The sequence below is a fragment of the Lepisma saccharinum genome, chromosome 12, assembly GCF_977018435.1.
Source record: "Lepisma saccharinum chromosome 12, izLepSacc3.1, whole genome shotgun sequence".
Lineage (NCBI taxonomy): Eukaryota > Metazoa > Arthropoda > Insecta > Zygentoma > Lepismatidae > Lepisma > Lepisma saccharinum.
In genome coordinates, this window is record NC_139240.1 from 35,095,148 (window position 1) to 35,105,819 (window position 10,672).

Consider the following 10,672-nt stretch of genomic DNA (forward strand, 5'->3'; position numbering starts at 1 on the left):
AATGAGCAGTTTTTTTCTCAATTCATCCTTTTATGTGGAAAATTGTCATTTTTTTTAAAAAAAAATTGAAATTCGATTATCTCAAAAACTACTAATTTTCGGATGGGGTATCATATGGTCAAATTTATTGCAAATTGTCTCTACTTTAACCCCTTTCAGGGAATACATCTAATTACCAGTCATCCTGTATATCTGTGTCTGTGCTCTGTTGCTACGATGCATCTCAAGTTTTCAGTCTTTTTTTAGATCAGTGACAATCGATCAGATGTTTCAAATATGAGAGAAATACTAATATTATAAGAAGCTAAGAACGATATAATCGTGTTGTCGTGTCCCCAATGTTGAAAAATGAGATCATGCCTTTCAACCTCCTCTAAAACTAATGGATCAATCTTCCCAAACTAACATTAAATCATCCGTGAACACAAGAATAATTGGCGATTTACGAGCCCTGGCCGGACACGACGTCTAAAACTAACAGTAAAGCTGTAATGTACAACCAATCTAGTCTCTTTTTTTTGTCCTTTAACAAAGAGAATAAAAATTTGTAAACAAAATGTAAGGAGAAAATGATAACTAATCGTATATCAGGCGACTGACTTCAGTACAGTGATATTCCGCAGAAATTAGCAAAAGAAACCACAGCATGGTGAGGGTCCAAACCCTGCTTACATGGTCAAGTATGTTTAAGTAACTTAGCATTAACCAACATAAAAGATTTTTCTGAAACTATACCCTGCGATATACATAACCTGAAAAACAAAACACCTGATGAATAAAAGGCTTTAAAATTTTTAAATTTGAAATAATATAATTTGCAGAAATGACCAGAATTACCTTCTGGTCACACAAACAGCACATGTTCACTTCTAACATTTTTTCCTTGCTCCATTCAACATATACATACAAAACACCATTTACACTTTATCTGTTTTAATAATATGGCATCTTTATAAACATTCTTTTATCTCTTTAAAACCTTGCTTTGGCAAATGAGATCGAACTGTCTTTAATTAATAATAAATCATATCCACAAACACTTCATTTAACATCGAGCACATAATGACACAATATGGCAGCAATTAACACTAAACAAAACGATGAAATAAAACTGAAAATATATTTTAAACAATAAAATGGTAATTACAATGAAAAAGAACGAATAGGAAACAAACATGTGAAGTTGAAAATATTTGAATTGTGAAGTGATTTAGGCAACACAATTCTACTGCACTGTTATTCATAAAGAAAATACTTTATCAAATTAACTTTATAATTTTTCCACACATTCTTCCTTTAATAAAAATATATTTAAAAAATGCTAGAAATCATTTAATTTTGGAAACAAGAAAGGTTTTCTGCTTATTGGCACAGCTTCATACTAATTGTCATTTAATTGATTGTAAGAATCGATTTTAGTGAAATCATAAATTTTCTTGGTACCACTCGCACAGCATCAAATCAATAAAAAATCAAGTCAAAAATAATTTACAACACATTTATGTGAGCAGATTATAGCACCAATCACATACCTATTGTCATTCCTGCTTTAAGGTACCATAATAATTCAAGAGAAATGTGACATAATATCAAAAAGTAGAGGAATTCTAGAAAACACAACCACTACACTTTGGAGATAGAATAGAAATTACATAGTTTGAGCACCATTTTGTTTCCTTTTAACATTCTAAATTAAAGTTGTTAATATACATAAAATATATATGTACACTATATACATGTTTAAAGCTGCCATTATTGTTTACAGGCAGAATGTACATATGTTTAGTTCATCATTTCCCACCGAACATCACCATTGAAGTTAGGTGGTTCATTCTTTGGTGCTGTGAAGAATCCCCACGGATTCACGTCTGGATTACCACCAGGTAAGTCAGTCTTCATCACCCCCCATTGAGTTTTAGGTGTTTCATCATCATCAGAGTCCGAGTCATCGAATGTGGGTCGAGGAGTTTTTGGTGGGTACGAGAACGGAGGACCTCCAGATGGCCTGTTGACCTGAGCACTTCTTGGGTCCACCGGATGCTGTGCACCTACAGAGTCTTGCCTCTTCAATAACCGTGGATCGGCAGGGGGAGTTGGCGGTTGGGGAAACGTTGGGGAGTTTCCAGGTTGCACTACACGTGGGTCGGGCCTTGCGAGACGAGGATCCGGGTCTGAAGTCCTGCGATTTTTACGTGGGTCACCTCTCGGAGCTTCCATTCCATGATCTGGACTGCGAATCACTCTTGGATCAACCCTCGTTGCTCCAGGCGACGACGACGATGCCGATGCTGATGAAGATGAAGACGAACGAGGAGAAGTGATTTTCTGTGGCTCGTTGGGGGACAACCTGAAAATCTTTTTCAGTCTCGGATCACATTTCACTAATGGGTCTGTTATTGCTATTTTCAGGGTTGCGTAGTTGGGACGTGGAATGGTGACAGCGATCAGTTTGTACGTCATCGGGGGATGCGAATTCAAAGAAGCGTCTATCTCCGTCGCTGGAGTATGTGGCGGGGCTGGCTTAAACGGGAGTCCGAGAATGGAAACATTTCTGAGATCAACGTCTGGGGTGCCCGAGACTTCTAAACTCCTCAAGTCGGTGTCACTTTTCCTGAGATCGGTGTCCGATTCTGGTAACTGTCGCAAGTCCACATCACCCAGCAGGCCCTTGCTTCGTGGGTCTCTTGCCTCTAAGGGCATAAGGGTCTCCGGAATGAGGGGCACTCTTGGAGTGCGAGGTTCCTGTGGAATCAGAGTAGGTTCGTGCACACGGGGAGTCACCCTTGAGTCTGTGTCCACCGGCCTTATTCCTGAGCGAGGATCACGAGGATCTCGAATCGGAGAATCCTGTGGTCTAGGAGCCATCCTCGGATCAGCTCTGTTACGGGGGTCTCTAGGATCACGTGAACACAGGCGAGGATCTCGTGGACGAGTATTCTGCCCTCTGTAATACAAAATTTAAAATGAACATTGGCTTGGCAAAAATTATGGGACAACTAAGGATAAAACGAGTGGCTTGGTAGTAAAACGCGATAACACATACTGTGTTCAAAATAGAGTTACTTCAGTAGCTGTTGCTAGTCAGAAACACACGGAAACATCTAGGTAACCCATATGTCCACAATATGATGGACAAACTTTCATTTGCATTTCTTCAGTTTCATACTTCTGCGGAATATAATATCAAGTCTTACTCCTGAGCCACTCAAATAATGCAACAAGTTTACAAAATAATAGTAATAATATTAAAAAATACAGTTTTTGAAATGGATAGGAAATTGAAATTTTTTCAGGCAATTGTGTAGAAGACAGCTGTATTTACTAAATAATTTCCAGAGAGATAAATTGCACTGAAATCAAAATGGCTGTGTTTGGAATGACTGTCTGGGATTATAACACCATTAAGCTTTGTTTCCATGATTATGAAAAAATAAATATGCTGACCAAGGCAGTAATTTATTTTATTAAAAACAAACTAAACGTAACGTTTCAACCTTCTAGCAAGGTCTTCTTCAGACTCTGTATCAAGTACAAAAGTAACAAGATACAAAAACAGGGCATTATATATACACAAAACATTACTCCCTCCAGACTATTAGAAAGTTGTTCTGGAACTTTCTAGCAGGTGGCTTTCACTTGTCAACTGTATTTCACCTAAAAGGCTAAACAAAGCCAAGGAAATAGAGAAGAAAGGTGAAGAAGACACAATGAACTGGAATGGGGGACTGAAGTTAAACAAAGAATGGAAGAAGGTGTTAGAAAGAGTGGAAAAGACAAGAGAGAAAGAGGAGAGGAGAAGGAAGAAAATGAAGGAAAAAGAGTGTGAGATATAATGCCCAACAACATTCTATATGAAAGTAAATATGTTTATGTTACCTAGGGCTTAGATGCAGTAAGATATTAATACACACACAAAATGTACTCACATATCCACGTAATGGTTTATTTCATTCAATTAATTTGAGTGACCACATGGATACATAAGTTAATTTTGTGTGCATACTAATAAAGAGAGGTTGGTTTCAGAGAAATTCTCAAAACAACATTGCATTCTGCAGATGACTGAATTAGCTGTTAGGTTCTGCTGCAGGCAGTATGATCCTAAATGTATGTTTGATTTAGTTTATTTAATGTTGCACATGGCACTTTTGACTAATCGTGATGACAGGGATGAATGGCGATAAGCTGAAGCAGATAAAAAAAAATTCACAACCACAAATGGACAACACAACACAGACCTCATTGGCATGCAAGACTGCAGTGTCGGGGTGTAGTACATGGAATGAACTTTTATGTAATTGCATTGTCCGTCACAGTACAGTTTGCTACAGTAAACATGTTTTACAGGCTCACGACAAAGTATCACATCACTGTGGCTGAAGTACTGAGTGTGCAATTTGGAGAAAGTAATCAATGAGCTATTCACCCACAATCATAATCTCAAGGTAGACTTGACACATCCTTTCCAATTTGAGAAATACTTATTGTTATTTTGTAACCCCTGTAACTTAGCATGTGATTTCTGTGTTTATTCAATATTTTGGCCTATTTCAGATGATGCCATCTTTTGAAACTCGTTGCCATAGGGATTACATATTTTCATTTGTCTTATAGTTTTTGGTGGAGTTGAGCAAAACGGAAAATGGATGAATTATAATTTATTGTTGTAAAAACTTAAGTTGAAATGTAATTCTAATATATAAAAATGGGTGTATGTGTGTGTGTTTGTTCCGCCATAACTCTCGACCGCCTGGAGCGATTTCAACCAAACTTGGTATACATATCACTTGCAATATGGAAAGAAATACTGTGGGGGTAAGACACCCCTAGGGATGGGGGTGGGAAGGGGGGTGACATCTAAAAATAATTGAAAACGACCAATATTAGTGTCGAATCCATAGTTTTCGAGGTCTCTAAGATGAATAGTGACACTCCCAATGCCACTATAGTTAGAATTCATTATTTTCCTGTCTAATAGAAGATTGGGATAAATAAATACCTGGGCAACGCCGAGCAATCAGCTAGTATGTTATAATTTTACAGAAACAATTGGAATTACACATGTAAGTACTGTATTTTGCTTGGCAAGAGGTAAAATACACATCCTTATCTTTAAAAACTTGAATTGATATCATTTAACTACAAAGAAAGAAGTATTACCCATATCCTGAGTGACATCTAGTGAATACTGTGAGTCCTCATGTGAATATGTTATTTTGTTTTTTATGTCCTTTTGTTAAGAACATGTCAAACTACAGTACATGAAATTATACACTTGATTTTCTTGTATGTACATATCACTTGCATTGAAGAACTATTTCTCTTGTAGTTTATGGTTCTTACAAACACAATTTCCGTAGTAACATTTCAGGAGAACACATGTTCCCTTCGTCAGACATTTATTCTGAGTGAGTGAGTTTTTTCTTCCAGAATGTTACATAAAAAATTGTGATTATGTGCTTGTAAGAACCATAAACTACAAGAGGATATAATATATACTTGCTCCACAATGAACTCTTGAGTTGATGCCCAACTGTTTTGCAAATGAAAAATTGCTTGTTTGCAAACAACAACAAAAAATGTTCCATTCATTCTAGGTTTTTACAGCAATGACCTCTTTATGCTGATATTCTTCATTCTGAAAATTAGAAATTGTCGTGAGATCCAGAAGGACATAACTCCAAGTTATCAAATTTACAAATTTGCTGGAGAGAAAATAATGTGTTCTTACGAATATGTCTGACTCTTAAAAACAGTCAGTAAATGGAGATACGTGACTCCACCTTACTGCAAAGGATTAGAAGTGAAGATATGTCCAAATGGAGCTATTCAGAGGAGTTTATTTAAACAAAACTGAAAACAGCATTTTTGGAGTTACGTTCCTGGTTCTCATACAAAAATTAGAATACCTGTTCTTGGGGAAAAAAATCAAGCTACGAACACACACATGCACACAGAAAACAGCTTACCTGCCATCTGAAGGGGATATCTCATTTGTGGAAGAGCCAACCGTTGAAGCTTCCATTGGACTTCCACCAGCTGCAGTGGTGTTGGCTGTGTTGCTTTGGTTACGGATCGTCTGCAGCAGTTTGGTGATGTCTGGAGTGATATCAATATGGGACAGGTCGCCTATGGACAGCTTCGACATGAGATCACTCCCTGATGTTTCCGCAGCTGGCTGGGGTGAGTTCTCTTTGTCGGTGGGCTGCAGAAATGAAAAAAAGCAATTACGTATTGGATATAAATACAAATATAAGAACCAGTGTTTTATTTGTAGTTCTGACACATAAATACCACTTATGTACACAATATCAGTCACAGTTAGGTGAAAAGAAACCTGTTTTTAGTTTTTTTCTTTGCCTTTCTTCCATTTGCAACATTCCCACATGAACTATAAATGTATTTTGGCTGAATTTTCCAATATCCTCAATTCTTTTTCAGAGTTCTCATTACACAGCATATTAAATTTCTTTCACAAAGGCCTAATTCATTTCCACTTATGGTCATACCATTAGGATTTTTTCCTGATATAGACACAACAGTGTATCAGTAATTTTACTGATGATTTTGCCAAATATATTTATAAATAGCCTGTAATTTAGTTCAATATTCTGCCATTTTGTTGTTACTTTTATGAATAAGAACATACAATTCATTTGCCATTGTTTTGTACAGTAAATGTTTAAATACGCAGTTTGATTTTCCAAAAATAATTTGCAGTCACTTAGTTACATGGATTAAGTAAGGAGGAGAATCAACCATTCATGTCCTTCAATAAACATTTGCAATTTTATATTGGATCAGTAGAATTTCAGGTATCGGTATCAGTAAATTTTATATCAATAGTTTATCGGTACTGACAACATAAGTTCACTTTCTGATACCAATATCAAAATAAATTCAAGAATAAAACGACATTGCTGTGCATATAATAAGGACTAAGGTTACAGGCTTTCGTGGGAGTTAAAAACTTTTCAATCTGTATTACAGTGCATAAAACAAATTGATTGATTTGGTGTTTCAAGTCCACTTTTATGTCGGGACTGGACATACAGTTTAAAGTGGGATCCGAACCACTTGTGCCTCCACCGGGTATCGAACCTGGGACCCCTTGCATAAAACCAAATTTTAAACATTACGTAGAGAACAAATATTTTCACACTTTTGTCAAACAGAAGTTTCCAAATGTACACAATGCAAAATAAACATTCTTTCACAAGCCAATATTTTCAAAGTAGCTTGTGTATAGCAAGTTACTGAAGTTGTAATTATTATTATATCAGCAAGTAGAATATGCAGTGGAACCCTGATTTTACGTTATTCAGGGGACAAAGCTGAAAAAACTTAAAATGCAGGAAATTTTTTTCACATTTTGCTATGTTGGGACCATCAAGCTTGAATGTATAATGTGGGAAAATGTAAAATCGGGAACATGAAAATGGGTTTCGACTGTATTCTAAATATTTACATGGACTTAATTGGGATTAATAGTTGGAAGATTTTCCCCGAGATTTTTATTTCTTCAAACACAAGCACAAAATGTGTTGAAATTTGTGATAAAGACCACAATTTGCAATTTGTGCCAAATTCGCATTACTTCAGAGTTAAAAATATTCATATATAAAAAAACATGTTTAGAATATGTCACAGCACACACACACAAACACTTTATTTGCAAAACCTTTTTCCGTGGTATCCCATTTGCAAAACTAAGACTGACCTGTTTAGAGAGATTTTTGAGAACATCAGTCAAGGAACTGTCCTCCGCTTCTTCATCACTGGAATACCACTTCTCCTCCTTCACAGGTTCAGGTGTCACCTCACGCTCCTCTGCACTCTGCTCCTACAAGAGAAAGCCCTTAATGTCAACTTTGGTTTTATATTTTTTGTTTAAAAAAAAAAATTGAACCTGTTGACATGACATGACACCTAGGATGAGTGGTGATTAAAAGAACGCAATGAAATGCTCATACACTGGCAAGGGATAGGCTGAACTCTGAGATTCGTTTTATAATTTTATGAAATAATATAAGTCATAAGTAGGCTGAGGATTTGCCCCAAAATGCCTTTTTTCTTCCCTTACCAGAAAATGTGGACTTTTACATTTGAAAACTGTTTCAGGACATTCCTGAGAAAAAATCATTTATTTTATAGTGGCTGTTCTTGCCTATTTTAGTCATAAGTGCCTAATTTAGTCATAAGTGCCTATTTTAGTCATAAGTGCCTATTTTAGTCATAAGTGCCTATTTTAGTCATAAGTGCCTATTTTAGTCAAGGGCCTATTTTAGTCACAAGTGCCTATTTTAGTCACAAGTGCCTGCTTTAGTCATAAGTGCCTATTTTGAAGATAACTGCTTTTTGAATACCTAAAATGAGAGAATGATAAAATATCTGTTAATGTTCATCACCTTTAGTGCCTATCAATCCTCATCTTCATTACAAGCCCCTTCTTCCCTTACTTTCCTAATAACGATGTAACCAGCAATAGTGTAAATAATATAGGACACTAAAAAGTACCACATTGGAGATGTAACAAATTATTATGAAATATTTTGATAACACTGTCAGTAAATAAGATTGTGAGAATTCTTTAAGTGTATAATCATGAAACCTTTTGCTTTCTTAAGCACAGGAACTTTATTTCTAAAATAAAATTAATAACAGGAAAATTATTGGGTGGGCTTGAACCCCACAGGCCCGTATAAATTGGTGTCACTGCTTAGAACCTTCTGTGGTGAGACTATGAGCTCAGTATTCATGTGCTAGACCAACAGTCAACAATTACAGTTCAAATGTACAAAGTATCTACATTAAGGCTGATCAGGACTGGACCTACAGTTTAAAGTGGAATCCGAACTCTCTATCCAGTATCAAACCCAGGACCCTTTGATTATAAGGTGATGACATTACTACTATGCCATCAGGGAGACAACTTTTACCATGTATATACCAATCATTTAAAAAATTAAAGCAAATTAAATTTCATAAGCAAGCTAAATATTGGGTATAAATTGCCCTCATTTTGTTAATCACTCAATTATATGACAATCTAGTGATCTCTCATTTAATTCCCAACAGGGACCTTTGTTGATCACTGAAATTCAACTTCAAGCTGAAGGTTGCGTCCCAATCAGCCTATCAAACCAAAATCAATTAAATTATATGAATATCTGCAGATGTTCATGTGCATAATTTGTGGATTGATTGATTGACTGATTTGGTTTATTTTACTTTGCGTTTCTGCCACTTTTGGCTAATCACAACAATGGGGATGAGTAATGGTGTGATGAAATTGATGGTGTCACACAAATAACACCGCACCCATGCTGGGATAGCTAGCATCAATGCAAGTTGTGCTAACCATTCCACAATGGAGATTGGCGGCTAAGACACTTGTTTGAAATACAGAGTGGGAGCAAGGTCGAATTTAAGCTTAAGCATATGATGAAAGCTATTAGCTGGGGTCGAATGATGAAAATAAGCTTGTTATCATTTTCAGGTTTCTTCTTTTGTAATATTGTAATGTAAATATTTAATGTTTTATTATATATATAATAATTGAAGGGCTTGCGTGTAAAAAATGGTAAGTGACATTTTGATCATTTCTGAATTCATTAAGAAAAAAGGTTATTAGAAGCTATACTGTAGATAAATTGTTTTCGTGTTGTGTTTACCAATTTCACAAGGCTTCACTGAATCCAATGCAAATTGTATGACAAAGCAATTTCACTCGAAAATTGAAGGATGGCACAGTGTACTTTGCAACTGAAAAATTATCAAAATGTCACTTGCCATGTTTTACACCTGAGCCCTTCAATTAATAATTATAAATAATAAGTAGGTTAATATAAACGTTATAAAAAGAATAATAGTTTAATGGGTATATCTGTGGAATTAAAAAGTATCATATGATAATTTAGGATTGACACTCCTATGTTATAGCTATTAACTAACTTTTTCATTGCATCCCCTTGATATTTTAAGTAGGTCTTCCTTACCTGTCTGTTCTCCACCTCCCTCTGTTGCTGCTGAATTCGCAAGAACAGCTCCCTCTGCTTCTTCGGCAAGTGGAGGGGAATCTGAAGGCCATCATCATTGCTGTCCATGATCCCTTCTGCGAGACCTGAAACAAAATCATTTCATTAAAGCACAACTCAAATAACAACTTGGAGCAGTGTTACAATTCATAATTATCATGTGAGGTGTTGCAGATATTAAGGGTGAGCTCGACAGAGATCGATTTTACTTTCATTGTTGTATCATATTTATTGAAGACTAGGAAATCATGCAATGTCTGACAGGAGTCTACGTCGCCTCTAATACTCTGAAATTTGCTTTAGAATAGGACAGTTCGCGACCTTCAGAATAGAACAGACGTTTGGAAAACTGCTGATTTCCACAACTTGTATTTTAAGAGTTTGCCCCTAATATCCACAACGTTTCATATGTAGGGGTCAATTGATCCACTTCCCATATAGTAAGGTAAATTTGCTGTAAAACTACAGCAAATCTGCTGCAAATCAACAGTAGACCTAATAGTTACCCCAAATCAAATATGCTGCACATTTACAGATGAAATCTTCCAACACACTTGTACGATAGATGTGGAAATTTACAGCAAGTTGACATCAAAACTTGCATCTATGTATACATGTTAAGTTTGCATAAATTG

At 35.9% G+C, this 10,672-nt stretch overlaps 1 protein-coding gene across 4 annotated transcripts in view; it reads right to left on the minus strand.

Moving 5' to 3' along the window:
• Positions 1-799: 799 nt before the first annotated feature.
• LOC145995967 (uncharacterized) overlaps positions 800-10,672 on the minus strand; it is a 62,572-nt gene continuing 52,699 nt past the window's right edge. For all 4 annotated transcript variants that reach the window (XM_083132052.1, XM_083132054.1, XM_083132051.1 and 1 more), the window contains 4 exons: positions 9,999-10,123; positions 7,721-7,843; positions 5,970-6,205; positions 800-2,944 (listed from right to left, as the gene is read on the minus strand). In XM_083132052.1, the coding sequence (XP_082988178.1) occupies positions 1,783-2,944; positions 5,970-6,205; positions 7,721-7,843; positions 9,999-10,123 (1,646 nt within the window). In that variant the 3' untranslated portion in view covers positions 800-1,782. The remainder of the gene's footprint in view (positions 2,945-5,969; positions 6,206-7,720; positions 7,844-9,998; positions 10,124-10,672) is intronic.